The sequence below is a fragment of the Mastigoproctus giganteus genome, chromosome 14 (genome assembly GCF_048544385.1).
Source record: "Mastigoproctus giganteus isolate SK-2022 chromosome 14, ASM4854438v1, whole genome shotgun sequence".
In the NCBI taxonomy this organism is placed as follows: Eukaryota; Metazoa; Arthropoda; class Arachnida; order Uropygi; family Thelyphonidae; genus Mastigoproctus; species Mastigoproctus giganteus.
The window spans coordinates 101,813,141-101,832,202 of NC_143588.1; the positions used below are offsets into that span (position 1 = coordinate 101,813,141).

Consider the following 19,062-nt stretch of genomic DNA (forward strand, 5'->3'; position numbering starts at 1 on the left):
CTCAAATTGTAATTGAATTACTTACCACATTCTGTCCTGGTTTTAATACCCTGGTAATAGCAGTATGCAGCCATACCAACAAGACTGTAACATTTATCATCTCCTCTGTTCTTATCCCATAAACAAGCTTCTTTAAAAGCATTGTGCACATTTAATGAGTGAGTACATTGTGTTGAAGTCAGAGATGAACAGTCAAACTTTGCATCATCTGGCCAAGTTGGTATAAACCTCTCTGCAAAGTTTTTGCACTCACTTTTACCAGTTAATTCATACGCTGCAGCAAGATTTGCTAAACTGTTTGTGATCGTGCCATCTGGAAGCTGAAAATACAAAATATATTGATATTCTCTATTATTGACAGCTTTGGTATGAACTTTTATGAGACCACAAGGGAAAAAATAAATAAATATTTATTGTTTTATAATTTTACATAAGTTTAATCATAAATAAAATCATCATAGAAATAATAAGAAAAAAATCTTAAATATAAGTTAAATGTAAAGCCAAGGAAAGGGCTCCTATTCACACTAATCATTAAATTTAATAGATAATAAATATTCCAAGTAATATAATATCAGATTTATAAAAATAAATCACTAGTTTATTTGGAAATCACTCCTATTTTTAAAAGGAACCGTTGGACACAAAAGATTTAACCAAGAAATGTTTGTTATACATTTTTATGCCATTTTACACAAATTCAATATTAGCATAGACACCAGCACTATCAACAGACTTTCTCATTTTTATTGTTACATCCCCTACTGAACATAAAAGAATGTCCATAAGAATACTGCCCAGTCACTTCCATGATAATTTCCTCCAGTTCAACAGTTCTCGAATTTCTCTGATAAACTTTTTATTTGACACAGGCTCAAAAGAAAAAATCCACTGAGATCGATTTAGCATTCCTTGTAGGCTACTCTGATGGCCCATGTCTACCAATCCATCTATTAGGGAAATTACATCATTACAGTTTTGCACAGGAATATTAAAATGTGCTGGAGTACCATCCTGCATAAAGATCATTTCCTGTGCATTTGGGCAATGCATGTCTTCAGGAAAAACAAAATTTTGAAGCATAATAAAGTATCTCTCTGAATTCACTGTATCTTATAAAATATAAGATGCTGAAAATTCTGTCATATTTCATTCTATCAATCATCGATTGGGACAGGTGTTCCTCAGTAATGGTTGCGTTGGTTAAAAAGTTTCCGACATGAAAACTGGCTTTTCGTGACAATATAGCATTCTTTAAAAGGTCTTGCTAGTGCTTCAGCCAACCAAGCATGATTTTGGCAAACCTCATCAATCAATCACAGTCTTGATAAAGTTTCCATAGTGTATCCATGAATTATACATTAGTTCTGCTTTAAAAATTATTTTTTACAGAATGGTTAAGTTAGACCAGTTTTGCGCATAAATTCGGCATCATTCACACACACATGCTCTAATTAATTTTAGCATTAGTAGTGGCAAATTATGCAAGAAGGCAAGCTTATGCAGCATCAACCAAGAAAAAAAAAAAAAGAAGACATTCCTATTTCATCTATTCATTCCTACCTTGAATTTATTTAAGCTATCAACTTCCACAACAGATGAAAATTTATTCCAGCAATCAATCAACCATCCACTGGCTAAAGGCAAATTTCCAACATCTATTCTGCAACCGTCCTTCCTCAATTTGAATTTGTGCCCCCTCGTATGTGTAGTCTGGGCAAGAGAAAGAATCCCATCAACACTGAGCTTGCTCAATCTATTCAAAATTCTTAGGTATTTCTTAGGGCTTTGTGAAAAATGTTTGTACCACCTTAATGTTCTCATCGGATATAGAAGTGGACAGTCTTCCATTGTGCTCTCCACCAGCTAATAGTCCACCAACATCAGTTTTTGGCAATCTTTAATGGTGTTAGGATTCAGTGTTGCATTCCTTTTTCCCTTCCTTGTCCAGCTTACCACCATCTCTAAATAGATGTTACTAACTTCCATAGACTGCTGTACAAAGTGGAGTAGTGTGGCATTAAAGGCAAGTTGCTACTATGGATAAAGGGATGGTTCAGCAGAAGAATACAGACAGTGGTAATCAATGGACACTGCTCTTTGTGGATTAATGTTATTAGTGGAATTTTCAGGGATTCAGTACTGGGTCTATTATTATTTTCAATATGGGCTGAGAAGTAGCAACTGAAGTTTAACATTGACAAATGCAAATCTCCATATGGGTAGCAATAACCAAAGAGAAATGTACCAACTCCGTGGTACTATACTCGGGGAGATGGAGAGTGAAAAAGACCTGGGGGGTAATTGTGCAGTCAGACATGAAGTTCTCTGAGCAGTGCAGATGGGCTGCCAGAGCAGGTCATGGAGGTTTGTTAATGATATATAGGAAATTTGCTAGTAGAGACAAGGAGGTGATTATCCCTTTGTATAAGGCAATGGTCAGGCCACACCATGAGTATTGTGTGCAGGTCTGGAGGCCTCATTTTAGAAAGGATGTAGAGTTGTTAAAATGAGTACAGAGAAGGGCAACAAGATTGGTGAGAGGAACAAAGGAGTGCACTTATGAATAAAGGCTTAAGTTCTGCAAGTTGCAGCATCTAGAGACTAGGCACCTGCGAGGTGATCTGATCAAGGTGTATGGTTTGAGCAGGCTCAATGCTGATGGAATACTTCCACTTGCTCAGATTACGAACCTGAGGGGACACAGATTCAAATTGAGGAAAGACAGTTGCAGAATAGATGTGCAGAAGTTTGCCTTTAGCCAGCGGGTAGTTGATTGCTGGAACAGACTTCCATCTGTTGTTGTTGAAGTTGATAGGTTAAATAAAATTAAGGCTGAACTAGATAAAAATTTGGAGTGACCAGATGGGTGAAATGGGAAGGAGGTTTTTTTTTTTTTTTTTTTTGGCTGATGCTGTATAAGCTTGCTTTCTTGCATCATATGGCTGAACTAATGCTAATATTTATCAATGATATAGATGAAGATATATTAGGCTTAATGTCAAAATTTGCAAATGATACAAAGGTTGGCAGAGTGGTTAATGGCAGTAATGACAGTATGCCACTGCAACAAGATCTAGGAAAATTGGGTCAATGGGCTGAGAAATGGCAGTTGAAGTTATAACATTGACAAATGAAAGGTACTGACTGCACATGGGTAGTAGTAGTAACCCCAAAGTAATTTATCAACTGTGTGTACTACACACATGGTAGTTGAGAATAAAAAATACCTGGGGATAACTGTGCAGTCAGACATGAAATTCTTTGACCAGTGCAAACATGCTGCCAGGACAGCTCATGGGGGTTTTGCCAATGATATACAGAGACATTGCTAGCAAGGATAAGATTATTATCCCTTTGTATAAGGCCATGGTTAGGCCACATCTTGAGTATGGTATATAGGTCTGGAGGTCTCACCTTAGGAAGGATGTAGACCTGCTGGAACAGGTGCAGAGAAGGGCAACCAGATTTGTGAAGGGAAGAAAAGGGTGCTCTTACCTATAAAGGCTTCAGTTCTTCAAATTGCAGTGTCTTGAGAGGCACCTGTGGATGGATTGAGTTTCTTTGTTGTTTGTTATTTGGTTTTTAGGAGCATTAGCAACTAAGGCCATATTGCTCCGGGAAATGCGGTGGTCATTCCCTGACCTTTCCGCATCCTCCGTATTTGGTGGTGACAGGCTCAAACCCCGGTCTAATCAAGAAGCGTGTGCTACGCACTGCTGCTCCTTCCCACCTGGCTACAGAGGCACCTAAAAAATGGATTGAGTAAGATGAATGTTAATGGTATTCATCCAAGTTTAGGAAGGATGGTTGTAGGATTGATGTGGTGAAGTTTGCCTTCAGCCAGCGGGTGGTTGATTGTTGAAAGACACTTCCATCTGTTGTTGTGGAAGCAAATAAATTGTTGAATAAATTCAAGGGAAAACTAGACAAATTCTTGGAAGGTACAAATGGGTGAACTGTGTTTTTTTTTTTTTTTTTGGCTGATGCTATATAAACCCATTACTACTACTACTGGAAGTGTAGGAAACCATTTAAAATATTCGTGCATTCATTTGAAACAAAAGAGAAATTAACCAAAAGACAAAATTTAAACTTAGCAGTTTATAATGCACTTTGTGTGTGTGTGTGTGTGCGCACACACGCACGCATGCCCATAAATGCCTTTTGTCTTCATGTTAGTCCATCTGTCCATCCACATGTAACAACTCAACTCCATGGATGAATTTTCATGAAATTTTATATTTAGTTCTTCTAGAAAGATATATCGAGTCATCCCAAATTTCATAGAAAGTAAACAAATAATAGAAATCCAGCAATTATATCCTTTTTACATACAATCTGTGTGAAAAAAATAAATTCATATATTAAATGTAGTTTTAATGCAGTACTGTTAGCTTTATACAGGCTGTGCACACTTCGTGAGTATTATTATGGAAGTCTTTTGAATATGGTGCTGTTTGGGAAGAGATATCAAGGTACCAAATTGATTACATCTGATCAAGAAGGTACCAAATTGATTACATCTTAGTTAAACAGAGATACCATAACTAAGTGAAGAAAGCAATGTCCTATCTGGGAGCAGACAGAGATTCAGACCACTCGCTCGTGAAGATGAATGTGGAACTAAAACTGGAGCACCTGAATGCCCCAGGGGCTCACGTCTGGTGAGTATGGGCTTGGCACACCCAGGATCCTGAGCTGGATATCATCATTCTTCTCTTCTTGGTGATTCCCTTCTACTTCTCTCTCTCTCTCTTGGGGTAATTCAGACATTTTTTTTTTAGCTGGTGCAGCATAAGCCTCAGGCTTCCTTGCACCATATGGCTAATGATAATAATAATAATAATAATCATTTATGAGATAGAACATTGAAAAATTTAGAGAGGAGTGTGCAAAAAATGTGTTTCAAGGTCTGACCAATGATATCGCTACTGAGGAGACTACGAATGATCTAGAGTAAAACTGGTCTTTAATCAAGGAGATGACTTGTAAAGCTGCATTAGAGGCACTGGGGAAGAGTGAAAAAATTAGGAGAAAGCTTTGGATCACAGATATTTTACTGCAGAAAATAGATGAGAGGAGGAGGAGATTGAAAGGGCAAAAAAATGATGATCAAAGGAACTATCATTGAAGAATGAAATTGATAGAGAATGTTGGAAGGCAAAAGAACATTGGTGGGCAAAGAACTATCAAGGGATTGAAATTCTCGAATAAGGCCAAGTGGACTTGGCACATAGAAAACTTAAAGAGTTAACAAGAAAGAGTAGCGGAATTCAAACGACAGCAATGTGGGATGAAAAGAGAATGACAGTACTGAATTTTGAAGAAGAAAAGGAAAGATGGAGGAGATATGTTGAAGAACTTTATGAAGATTCAAGCACATACACATGGAGGAATATAGCACTAGAAGAACAAGAAAACATGGAGGAGCAAATATCTAAAGATGTATTCAACACAGCCTTAAAGTCTCTTAGCAATAAAGCACCAGGAATTGACAACATATCTGCAGATCTTTTAAATTACAGTGGAGAAAATCTGAAGAAAGCCTTATTTGAACTGATATAGAAAATATACAGGGGTGAGTGTTGGCCAGAGGAATTCTGAACTTCAATTTTGTGGTATGCTGATATATTTGTTTAAATGAATGAGGACCAATTCTACATCATAAATTTTGTAAAACATAGTATTCTATGGTTTAAAACTTTTTAGGTTAAAAGAAATAAACATTCAAAAATTAAAATAATAAAGAACAGTCTCCTTTATTTTAAATTACTTTATTTTTTATATGAATTTAATTGTCATACAACATACATTAGCTTCTTTCAGTGCTTGAGTAACACTTTTTGATTCAAAATGTTTAATGGCACTGAGAAGTGCACAATTTTAAACTGTTTCCAGCATTTTTTTATTAAAAAAAAAAAAAAACTGAATGGTGAACTCTGTATACCAGTTTGGATCTTTAACTTTTTCCGATGTGCCCCCTCTCCCTGCCTGAAGAGAATAATTAATGGTTACCACATTCCGACCAGATCAATTATTGTTAGTCATAGTAGAAAAGATGAGGGTGAATTTTCTGTAATAACGTTTTGTTCAACCAATGGATGTTTTCAATATTTGCTTAAAATTAATGACAAATTATAATGATAATTCTTTAAAATTTCCTAAAAATAATTTTTTAAACTATATATACTTCTAGTGAGCATTATAGTAAACAGTCCATGGTAACTCACTCACTGGTAGTTCACCCCTATCTTATTACAGTAATAAGACAAACCACTGAGATTCACCATGCCCTACCAGTTATTTGAAATTTTAAATATTTTTCTGAGCTAAAATATAAACAAATCACTTTATTAGTTTCCCTTCCTGTCTTATACTTCTTTCTTTCTGTAAAAGTTAACACAAGCATCAAATGAAACTTGTAATGAAATCATCAAATGAAGCATCAAATAAATGCATAAATATCCTGTTTCATAATATGCACAGTTTTATTTGATGATTGAACTAACTTTTAAAAAAAAGAAGTAGAAGACAGTAAGAAAACTAATAAGTGATTTGTTTCTATTTCAGCTTTTAGAAAAAGAGATTTAAAATTTCAAATAACTGTTCCATAAAAAACAAATGTTTCTAATAATAAGAAGAATTTATGCATATTTAAGATACCTGCATTATCCATTTATAATAGTGAAAAGGAAGAAATACTTGCCATTTTATCATTATAAACTTCACCATCAGCATTGCCAAGAATTCCAAAAGTACCTCTATGATATATATCATCCAAGATTAATGTGCATAACATATTAGCATCATCACAAGTAACCTGTAGTCCAACTGCAGAAACAGTAAGAATTTTTCCTTCTCTTTTCACTTGAACTGACCTGTAAAGAAAATAAATTATTTGCTTTTCAGAAACAATGCTGGACTAAAACACTCTGATGTTAAAATGCAAATTGGTGGCAAAATATTTTAATGTGAATGATTTTTTCTTTAATTAGATACTTACTCTAGAATATTAAGTAATAAGCTAATAAATGTGGTAAAATAATGCTGTCTCCACTGCATGGAAACCATATTGGCCCTCTGACAGAGCTTAGGCTTACATGCTTTAGACTATGTTTATCCATGAGTTTACCTAAATTTATTAATACTGTTTTTAATCAAGTAACATCATCCAGAAGGTGAATCTTTTTTTCTTAAAATCTCAAAGACAGTATTATGACTGGTTTTGGTTTGTTCCATCAGACAATATGTAGCCTTAATTAGCAACCTTGTGCTGAGTGGTAAATAGATGTACTGAATCCAAACAACCAGCCAAGTGGTGTGCAGAAAACTTCAATAGAAAACAAATAGTACCATTCTTCTTTAATAAAATGCTGCAATACAGCCCAGTGATATGAGGTTATGAGGAATTTATTGTAGCTTAAACACAGAGCGTACAGATAAAGCAGAAATATATGAGCTTTCGGCTATATGGTAGCCTTCATCAGAATTAAAATACATGAATGGCAGTTGGAATGAAGATGTGCACTGCCAGGTGCGTGAGACGCGAGGTTTAATTGTTTGTTGACGTCTGTGGCTGTGACGCATGATGACGTGGCCAGCGCTTGTCCAATGACAGAACTACTGACTCTGTGACAATTAAACCTCGCGTCTCACGCACCTGGCAGTGCACATCTTCATTCCAACTGCCATTCATGTATTTTAATTCTGATGAAGGCTACCATATAGCCGAAAGCTCATATATTTCTGCTTTATCTGTACGCTCTGTGTTTAAGCTACAATAAATTCCTCAATGAATCCAGAGCGCGTAGGCCTGTTTCGTTATGAGGTTATATTACAGGCAGTTCCCACTTTAAGAGTTTTAGCTTTATGAGTTACCAGGTTTACAAGTTCTTGTTTTCAAGTATCAACAAAATCGAAAACACGAACACTAATTTCAATAAATAAATGCTAAACATTCATAAATACGGCATTTCAAACCTCTCGCGTAGCTATACAGTACAGTACAGTACTACTATGCATGCATTTGTTTGTTCAGGCAGAGATAAGGAAGGAGGTCCAACTCTTAAAGAATTTTGGAAAGAATTACACATTTTAGATGCAATCAAAATAGCATTAGTAGAAGCATATGATGCAAGAAAGGAAGCTTATGCAGCATCAGCCAAATAAAAAAAAAAAAAAAAACCACTTCCATTTCATCCCTCCATTCGTTTGAAATACCTGTCCAGCTGAGCCTTAAATTTATTTAGGCTATCAACTTCCACAACAAGAGATGGAAGTCTGTTCCACCAACCAACTACCCACTGGCTAAAGGCAAATTTCCACACATCTATCCTACATCTGTCTTTCCTCAATCTGAATTATGCTCTCTCAGGTGTTTATTCTGAGCAAGAGGAAGAATCCCATTGGCATTGAGAATGCTCAAACCATTCAAGGCTTTATACACCTTTATCAGATCACCTCGCCGGTGCCTAGTCTCCAGACACTGTAATTTGCAAAACTTAAGCCTTTCTTCATAAGAGCAACCCTTTGTTCCATTCACTAATCTTGTTGCCCTTCTCTGTACTCGTTCCAGCAGCTCTACATCCTTCTTGAAATGAGGCCGCCAGACCTGTATACAGTACTCAAGGTGTGGTCTGACCATTGCCTTATACAAGGGATTATTCCCTTATACAAGGGAATAATCACCTCCTTATCCCTGCTAGAAAAATTCCTGTATATCACTGACAAGACACCATGAGCTACTCTTGCAGCCCGTCTGCACTGCTCAGAGAACTTCATATCTGTCTGCACAATTACCCCCAGGTCTTTTTCATTCTCTACCACTGTCAGTGTAGTACCACAGAGTTGATACGTTGCTCTGGGGTTACTGTTTCCCATATGTAGTACTTTACTTTTGTCAATGTTAAACTTCATTTGCCACTTCTCAGCCCATCTGCTCAACCTTTCCAGATCCTGTTGCAGCAGCATATCACCAGTAGTGTCCTTAACAACCCTGCCAACCTTTGTATCATCTGCAAACTTGGATATTACCATCATCAATATCATTTATAAATACAGAAAACAATAATGGTCCCAACACTGAACCCTGAGGGACTCCACTAATAACATTAGTCCACGATGAGCAGTGTCCATTGATTACCACTCTCTGTCTTCTCCCCCTCAACCATCCCTTTATCCATAGCAGCAATTTGCCTCCAATGCCACACTGAGTGTAGGACAAAATTACAGAGAAGAACACGAAGTATGTTTGGAATAAATCTGTCATCAGTTAATTGATAACTGAAGGATTTCAAGAACCAGCAGAGATCGTTCAAAATGAAATAAAAGCGGTCGTAAATTTTTCTAACCAATTGTAGCTTGAAGTTTCTACAACTGACGTCACTGATCTGTTCCAAGTATGCAATGGAGAGTTCACAAATGAAGACCTCGTTGAAATGGCAAAATATGAAGAAGCTGAGAAAGAAGAAGGTTTAGCAGCTGAAACTTCTATTCGTTCCTTCACTTTCAAGGGGCTTGGCGAAGCTTTTCAATACAGAAGAAGCAACTGAGATTTTCGAGTCACAAGAAAAATCGAGCTCACTAGAAAAGTTGCTACAGATTTAAAAAATGCTTATGCATGCTCCGTAGCTGAGTGGTCACGAGCGGGAGTGCAGTAGCACATGCTCCTTGAGTAGACCGGGGTTCAAGCCCCTGACTGCTAAATACAGTTGATCTGCCAACCCGCACTGGACCAGCGTGACAGATTATGGTCCATTTCCCTCAACATGAATTGTTGAGGAGGCTTCCATCCTGCAGTGGGTTGATAATGGCTGCAGTTTACCTTTTTATGCATGCTATCTTAAAATTTATAAAGAAAAGAGAAGACTGTCTTGGAAACAAATGACTCTTGAAGATTTCCAAAGAAGAAGAAGAAGAAAACTCCCTGTTCAACAAACCAATGATGAGTGCCAAGCCCACAATGAGTGATGAACCATCAGCATTCATACAACCCCAACCCAGCAGGGACAGAAGAACCACCTTATACATACCGTACACCAACAATCAGTACAAAAATAGCAAAAGAAGTAAGAAAATATGGAATCACAGGAGTTCAACTTTGATTAAGCAGATCCTAAAACAACAGCCCAAAACCCTAGAGGACCTATTTATAAAATAGACTGTAGGTGCGGGAGTACATACATGGGAAAGTCATATCAAAGACTCAACTGCAGAATCCAAGAACAGAAAAAAGATGTACAATATGGAAGAATCCTAAAATCCAACACAGCCCTACATGCATTCCAATGTGGTGACACATGGGACTTCAACAATACGAGAATCCTCTCTACAGACAAGTACAACAGAAGAAAATTTAAAGAAGCTTTCTTCATAAAAATGCTCGGAGCCTTGTCAATTAACAAGAAAACAAGGAATTGAATTCAACTCCCAATATTTCTACCTATTCAACGATAAAATAGTGAAAAAAATTTAAAAAATGGAAAAAAACAAAAACAAAAAAAAAAAAAAAAATAGTCCAGATATCCAGAAGAGCAGCTCACATAAAACCCCCCCTCCAGACCCCTAGAACCAACCTACACAACAACCACAGATGATCAGAGGATGAGGGTAAAGTTCACCCCAAAGCTTCCACTCTAACAAGAACTACTGGATCCAGGATAGTAAAACTTGGAATCTTACTATTGGTCAATAGATTTAATTCCTCACCCATAAATTGTTGACAGCCCCTCTTGCCAGTATGCACATCAGGTTTTGGAAACATTGGCAAGCAGGAGTCTGACAGCAGGTAGGAATTTTATTTTTATGTATGTTTATCCATATCTATTTACTTATTCTTAATCTCTGTTTTCTAATATAACCTAAAATCCTTTTGACTTAAAATTCACAATTAATACTTATTGGAATATAATTGAAATTATAACCCTTTCTATTTTCTACCCCTAACAGCATGGTCTGATGATGGGTATTGGTAAGATGCCTGAAACATCACCTTAAATGTATAGTGGTTTGAACTAAAAGCTTAATAAACCATATTATTAATTTCACACAGTATGAGTGGCTATTAATTATAGTAATTAATAATGATACTGTAATTAATGAAGTTTATTGATACAGTGTTGAATGCATGCACAGATAACATACACTGATTACTGTACCAACAAGAAAAGCAGACAAAAATAGTATTGAATTAAAAAAAAAAAAAAAAAAAGGAGGAGAGCTTGTAAGTGCAGTGATGAATAGCTAGGCACTGAGTTGTAAAAAACAGCCTATCTAACTTCAAAGGTGTTAAATATGAAATTAACAAACTTCATAGAAATCATACCACAAGGAATGATTTCTATGAAGTAAGCAAACTAAATGATTAATTATTCTTAAAATTCAGTCTCTATCAAGACTTTTTCAAAGATAAAAACCAAAAGAAGGAGGATTATATCTGGATTTATTTCTTCTTGACACCTTAAAAAAATGATTTAAGTGGGAAAGAATTTAAATAGGAGTGTTATATGCCCTTAAAAATACACGACCTTCATAGAATTGGTAATGGGGCAGAAGAAAAGTGTTTTAACAGTGGGATAGTGTTATCAGTGTATTATAATGGAAGTTTATTTAGAATTAAAAAACAAAAGTTTTAGCTATAAAGTAAAATAATTTTCATTCAAAAACAAAAAATACTGACTCTCTTCTATAGCCAACACTAAATACTAATGGCATTGAGGTTTCAATGTAACAATCACTTGACTAAAAAATAAATTTATTTCAGCAACTGATACATTTAATTTTATATCTGACAAAAATATGCCTCTATAAGTGATATCAGTAATTTTTACCATGAAATTTTTACAAAAACTTAAAATAATTATTTAAAAAAATGTTAAATAAAGAAAATAAAAACAACCTAAAAACATCTAGTTGTAGATTTATTTTGACACTTACTGGCTGCTAGACTGCAGAGGAAGAGGATGTTGTTCTTTACTACCATTTACAAACACTTTGTTCTTGGATATGGATAGTGCTATATCAGGAAATATTAGATGAAGAACTTCTGAAGTTGAAAGGGCAGAAAATGATGAAGATCGTAGGTCATGAGCTAACAAAACAGTGCAATCTGATGAAGGATACTCAAGAAATTCAAAAAATTTGCCATCAAATGTGTAAACATGTAATGGACCAAATATCAATGCAACTTTCTTTTTTTGTAACGGTCTTTTCTGACTTCTTAGATATGTTCTAGGATCCCACTTATATAATTCTTTCTGGATATTGGGTGAGAATAGAGGAATCTAAAAAAAAAACAAAGACAATTGACTTTGTAGTAACTAATCATTTTAATTAAATCTATTATATCAGTTAATCCACATACAATGATGGATAAAAGTTAAGGTACAGATCAGTTTGCTCACTTACCCTTTGTAAATTCAACTAAAACTGAAAACACCCAACTGAAATTCTGGATGTAGATCAAGTAATTGATGCAAATGAGTATACATGCACATCTTTCTGGTATAAATATGGATGTTTTAAGCAGAGGTGTAATTGTGTGCCACTCAGTTTGACTGTCTATGAATACCAAGAAAGTATAAGTACTGTTTCATGGTCCGACAGCACAGCGACACTCCATGAATGTTTCTGGGTGGTGGAGAGTAGCCAGCAGAAAGGAAGCAAGCCTCTTGTAGGCAAAAGTAACATGGGTCTTGAATTCCACCAAAATGTGATATCCCAATTGTGGGATAGTTCAAGGAGACAGGAAAAGTAGCCTGAAGAGCTGTAAGGTTAAGAATATCAATTATCTACTGGTCACAAAACTAGCATATGATTGACATCTGATCCTAACTGTCACAGACGACAGCACAGCAACTATCCTCTGAGTTTTAACAGTGGGATAGTTTAGTATGAAATGTTCCATTCCATTAAATATTCCATTCTGGAATATTTAATGGAATGAAACATTTCATACTAAACTTATCCCTGCATCCTATATACTGTGTGTATTGGGGAGGGGGGGTAGTAATCTGTAAGAAAGATGACCCATGATTTCTGTCCCTCTCACTTCATTGGACAGAAGGACCTCTTTCAACTAGTGTTATGAATGTCGACTGAACCCAAGAGAAGTGGTTCAATGTGATGTTCTCAGATGAAGCCAAATCAAATATACAGTCTGATTCTCAATATATCCAAATCTGGAAGGGAGAACCAACCCATAAACATCTAGGAAGCAGACCACTGTAGAGGAAGTGGTATGATAGGCGGTTTAGCCTCACTCTCCCTAATTCATATGCCCTAATCTCAGAATCACTAATGGTCACATGCCCTAATGAGCACTTGCCATAATGGTGACCTTCCCTAATTATGTCCCAATAGTATGTTACTGTCAGGTGCCCTAAGCAGGTATATAATTGCATACCTGCAATCCTTTTCACTCTAATGATTGTTTACAAGAGATAGATGAGCAAGTGAGGTAACGCTTCCAGTGTGTTTCCATCTGCTTTTGTCAACCTAAGAATTTTCTCAAATAGTAGCCAAACATCAGCATAACGTTTGTCATAATCTTTATGGCGATGCAGTTTTTGCTCTTTACAGCGGGGGATAATATCTATTTCTAATATAGTTAGATACAGTTATTTCCAATATTATTATATTAATACCACTCATATACTACATGAAAATGATAATCCACCTAGTAAAAACCATAAATATGAGGGTATTAATAAGAAATTAATGAAATTAACAGCAGATAGATAAAATGGGGATATAAATTTACACACTTTTGTGCAAGCAGTTGGTTACTTTCTTTCACTAAATGATTAGTATAATTTAAACTTTAATAATTTGTATGTATTTTAAACCTGTGTTTATTTCTTTATTTGATATCAAAACATTTATACATAAAGAAAAATAAACTGTTTATTAACAAAACAATTTTTTTATTATTATATTTAACTGTTTATTAACAAAACAATTTTTTTATTATTATATTTAACTGTTTATTAACAAAACAATTTTTTTATTATTATATTTTTATTTTTGTTTATTTTTTTCATTGTTTTCAAAGTCCATTTTTATATTTTTATTGCTCTGAAAAAATAGGATACAGTTACATACACACAATGGAAATGTGAGAATACGGCAAATGGGATATGTGATGAGGACAAGTGGGACATACGAGCATATCCTTTTAGGGCAAGTGCAGTAACACCCTGATAGTTAGGCATAATGTTAGCTATATCACTGCACATCTTTGAGAGTGAAACTACGACTTCTGTAAGATACAGGCACGAAATACTCAAACTCTACATTAGATTTTATGGGTGCAGTTAATAATGTTCTCTCCAACAAAGAGTGGAAGTGGTGGAAACATTGGGCTTTCTTCAGAATGAGGATATTTCACAAATGGAGTGGCCACTGAGGTTTCTAAACCCAAATCCCATATAGATAGCTGATCGTCAATGAGCAGCATATTCTAGGAAGACAAATTTCAAATCATTATACCCCCCCCCACTTCCAAAAAAAAACCCCTCCTGGAAGAGTGGGTTTCAATATCATCATGACTCTTGAACATTCTTATTAGCAACATAAGAGCCTGTTGTGAGTGCTGAATGGGTGAATTATATCTTCTGTTAAGGTCTACTGGATACTCATTTTCAGGAATTCATGAGCTAGTGGGAATAGCTCAGAAATGGAATTCTCCACCCTTAAGTTCATAGATGGTATGTGTATCATAACATGATAAATTTTCATAACAAATTTTATAGAAATATACTTTGCAAACTCTTGCAATGGCATCATTTATATCTTAACCACCATGTCCACCAGTGTACATTATAAAAAAATACAAAACCTTAATATGAATGTTACAGTAGTACAGGAACTCCCCGAATTATGTAATACTTGACTTACAGAAATTCCACTTTATGTAAATTTTTGCCGGCCGGTGCAAACTTAAAAAAATCGTGGAAACGTATTTTGCATCCCATAGGAATAAATGGAGGTATCGTGAAAATATCGTAATGTGAACCCAATAACACATTGTTTTTTGGTTTTTTTTTTTGTAATTCGTTCCAATTCCTTGGAAGTTGAAAATTTTGCTATATTACTAAGCAAAATTTTGCTATATTATTTATCTCTCCACAAGGTCATATTTATAATGGAAATTGCACTACTCTTTGATCGGTACCATATGTTCCATTATAAAAATCAATTTTGAACATCTTTGTGATATTTTTCTAAAGCACATTTCTAGAGGTCACGACCAAAAAACAATAAAACAATTTGCACTTTCCGGTTTATTGGGCTTTTCTGTTAGTGCATCTAATTATAAACAGGTAGTAAACTCGATCTTATTGCATTTACAATAATACCAATAACTGGAATCCTGTGGGTTTTTACTTTATGGTATTATGGTGAAATGTGTTCCCCTTCACTGAAATCTTCAATCATATAAAAAACAAATTTTCAGAAACTTCTCGTCATTCTTATTTACGTATTACAATGATGAAGGGAAAGCGACCAACAGAAAGTGCAAGTGCTGGCAGTGCCAAGAAACGAAACAAAATTGATTTAGAAATGAAGGTGAAAATGATTAAGAAGTACGAAGCAGGACAAAGTTTGTCGTCTATTGCAAGGGAATTAGGTCTCGCACAATGCACTTAAGATCAATAGTGACCACAAAACGGCATTCAGGTGCTATATTGAAGATGGAAAAGCTATCAATAATATGGATGGAAAATTAGATTCAGAAGCGCGTGCCCCTGAGTCTAATGACCATTCAAGCAAAAGCAACAAGTATTTATAAAGACATTAATGATAAGTACAGCGAGCCCCAACCCAAGTTCATGGCAAGCAATGGGTGGTTTAATAGGTCAAACATCGTGCTGGTTTCCACAACATTAAAGTATGCAGTGAAGTCACAAGTGCCAATTCTGCAGCTGCAGAGAATTTTGTGATGTGTTGGAAAAAATTATTGATAAAGGTGGCTATTCAAAGCAGCAAATTTTTAACATTGACGAGACTGCTCTGTATTGGAAAAAAATGCCGGATTGAACATACATTGCCAAAGAGGAAAATACAATGCCAGGTTTCAAGACGTCAAAAGACAGGGCCACGCTCTTGCTTGGGCCTAATGCAGCGAGACATTACAGATTAAAACCACTGCTTGTACCATTCTGGAGATCCTTGTGCATTTAAAGGCATCATTAAAGCCACCCTACCCATGCATTTCCAATCGAAATAGAGAGCATGGATATCAATATCTCTCTTTGAGGACTGGTTTAAATGCTGCTGCATTCCCAAGGTTGAAAAATATTGTAAACACAACAACGTTCCTTTCAAGATTTTGCTTCTATTAAATAATGCTCCTGGATATCCTATGCATCTAGATGATTTCAATTCGAATGTAAGGTCATATTTCTACCGCCAAACGCGACTTCACTCATCCAACCTATGGATCAGGGTGTTATTTCGAATTTAAAAGCATACTATTTACGCACAACATTTGCTGAAGCATTGTCTGCAGTAGACAATGAGAAAAATTTTACATTAAGACTTTTGGAAATCTTACAATATTTACCATGCCATCTTAAACATTAATAAGGCCTGGGTGGAAATTACTAAAAGTTGTTTAAATGGTGCACAGAAGAAAATATGCCCATGGCATGTAAAAGGCTTTGAAGGATTTGAAAAAGAAGAATCATATGAAGAGGTTACAGATAAGATTGTAAAGGTTGCAGAGCTAATTGAGTTGGGGGTTGATGCCAAAGACGTGGAGGAGTTAATAGAGGAAGAAGAGAAAGAATTATCTAACGAAGAACTAATTGACTTGCAGGCAGCGATAGTGAAAGAAGAAAATGCTGACGAAGCTCAAGGTGAACCAAATGAGGAGCTGAGACGTTTCATCACCAGAGAGATGGCAATGGCATTTCGTGAAATTGCATTGACAATGGCGAAGTTTGAGAAGATGGATCCTGACAACGAACGATTCTTAAAAGTTAACAGAGGGGTGAATGATATGCTTGCTATCTACAATGAAAAGAAAAAAGCCACTGTCCAGTCATCCATTAATATGTTCTTTTGTAAGGTTGAGCGGCTGACCCCATCTCAATCTCCAAAGCGGCGTACTTATCAGCTGAAGAAGTCGATTCTGGCAACAATGCTCGAGAGGTAAAACTTTCTGACATTATGCTTGTCTCCTCTCTTTTTTTGTAATTTTATAATTTTGAAAATTTTTTTAAATTGCACGCTTTTGTAATTTTCCTGCGAATGAGATAAAAAATTGAATAAATACAATAAATAATTCTATTTACATGTACGTCGAACATTTGTTTTTTGATTCAATCAATTCAGTGAGCACAGTTGCGAGTGTTGCACAAGCATGGGGGAAATTCCGAATTACATAAAATCCGACTTACGTAATGTTCCACAGAATGTAACCCTTATGTAAGTCGACGAGTGCCTGTGCTTCAAGATTTTAGGAAAAAAATTTATATGAACTGGTTGCCAGTTCATATAAATGCTGTATGAGCTCTTGTAATTACAGCTTACATAGCTGTAATTTGCAAGAGCAGCCTTTGTTATGTTATGAAGTTCAGCAAATAAGTGAGAGTAGTTATTCATCAGGGTGAGGTACTGAAACAAGATCTAGGAAAATTGGGTTGATGTGCTGAGAAATGGCAGTTGAAGTTTAACGTTGACAAATGTAAGGAACTGCTGCACATGGGTAGTAGTAACCCTAGAGTAACTTAACAACTGTGTCTACACACGTGGGATAGTAGCGAATAAAAAGGATGTAGGGTAATTGTGCAGTCAAACACGAAATTCTCCGAGCAGTGCAGACATGCTGCCAGGACAACTCATGGGGTTTTGCCAATGATACACAGAAATTTTGACAGCAGGGATGAGATGATTATCCCTTTGTATAAAGCCATGGTTAGACTGTATCTCGAATACTGTATACAGGTCTGGAGAACTAACTTTAGGAAGGATGTAGATCTGCTGGAATGGATGCAGAGAAGGGTAACCAGATTGGTGAAGGTTGTTGTTGTTGTGGGTTTTTAGGAGCATTAGCAACTAATGCCATATTGCTCCGGGGATATGCGGTGGTCATTCCCTGCCCTTTCCGCATCCTCCGTATTTGGTGGGCACGGGCTGGAACCCCAGTCTAATCAAGAAGCATGTGCTACACACTGCTGCTCCTGCCCACCTGGCTACGGAGGCGCTGATTGGTGAAGGGAACAAAAGGGTACTCTTACCTAGAAAGCTTTAGTTTTGCAAATTGCAGCAACTCAAAACTAGGCACCTGTGGGGAGATCTGATTGAGGTGTATAAAGCCTTGAATGGTTTGAGTAACTGAATGTTAATAGTATTCTTCCCCTTGCTGAGCTACACATATGATGGGGCATAAATTCAAGTTGAGGAAGGATGGTTGCAGGATAGATGTGTTGAAGTTTGCCTTCAGCCAGTGGGTGGTTGACTGTTGAAACAGACTCCTATCTGGTGTTGTGGAGGTGGATGGGTTGAATAAATTCAAGGGAGAACTAGGCAAATTCTTGGAGGTTACAGATGGGTTAACAGGTTTTTTTTTTTTTTTTTTTTGGCTGATGCTATATAGACTTGTTTTCTTGCATCGTTTGCCATTATTACTACTACTAAAAAAAAATATGAATTTCACCTTTTTGCATGAATTAAATGCATATTGCACAGCAAATAATATTCAAAAATACTGATACTGTCTCTTTAGCAGTATTTATAATTATATATAATAAACATAATGAAGGCAAAAATGCACCTTAGCAATATGTTACTGCATGCAAGAAATAGATTAACTTTCACCAAGGTACAATTATTGTCTTTCTCACATTGACTAACTTCTAATTGCAACTGTCTGTCATAATGAAACTAAAAGATTCTTAACATTTCAAATGAGAACTGTGAAAATTCAGTACAATGTTAATAAGAGCATCTGACTAAAAATTTCTCTTATTAATAGTGACATTCTTTCCTGTGTGCAGATACTTCAAACTTGTTTAAATCAAAACAGATGCATTTTGGTTACTCAAAGTTTGAATT

At 35.9% G+C, this 19,062-nt stretch overlaps 1 protein-coding gene across 1 annotated transcript in view; it reads right to left on the reverse strand.

Moving 5' to 3' along the window:
* Positions 1-19,062, reverse strand: part of LOC150075450 (uncharacterized) — a 286,845-nt gene that overhangs the window by 22,152 nt on the left and 245,631 nt on the right. The window contains exons 33-35 of the mRNA XM_090388490.1: positions 11,938-12,284; positions 6,710-6,881; positions 26-320 (exon numbers count right to left, since the gene is read on the reverse strand). Of these exons, the coding sequence (XP_090244616.1) occupies positions 26-320; positions 6,710-6,881; positions 11,938-12,284 (814 nt within the window). The remainder of the gene's footprint in view (positions 1-25; positions 321-6,709; positions 6,882-11,937; positions 12,285-19,062) is intronic.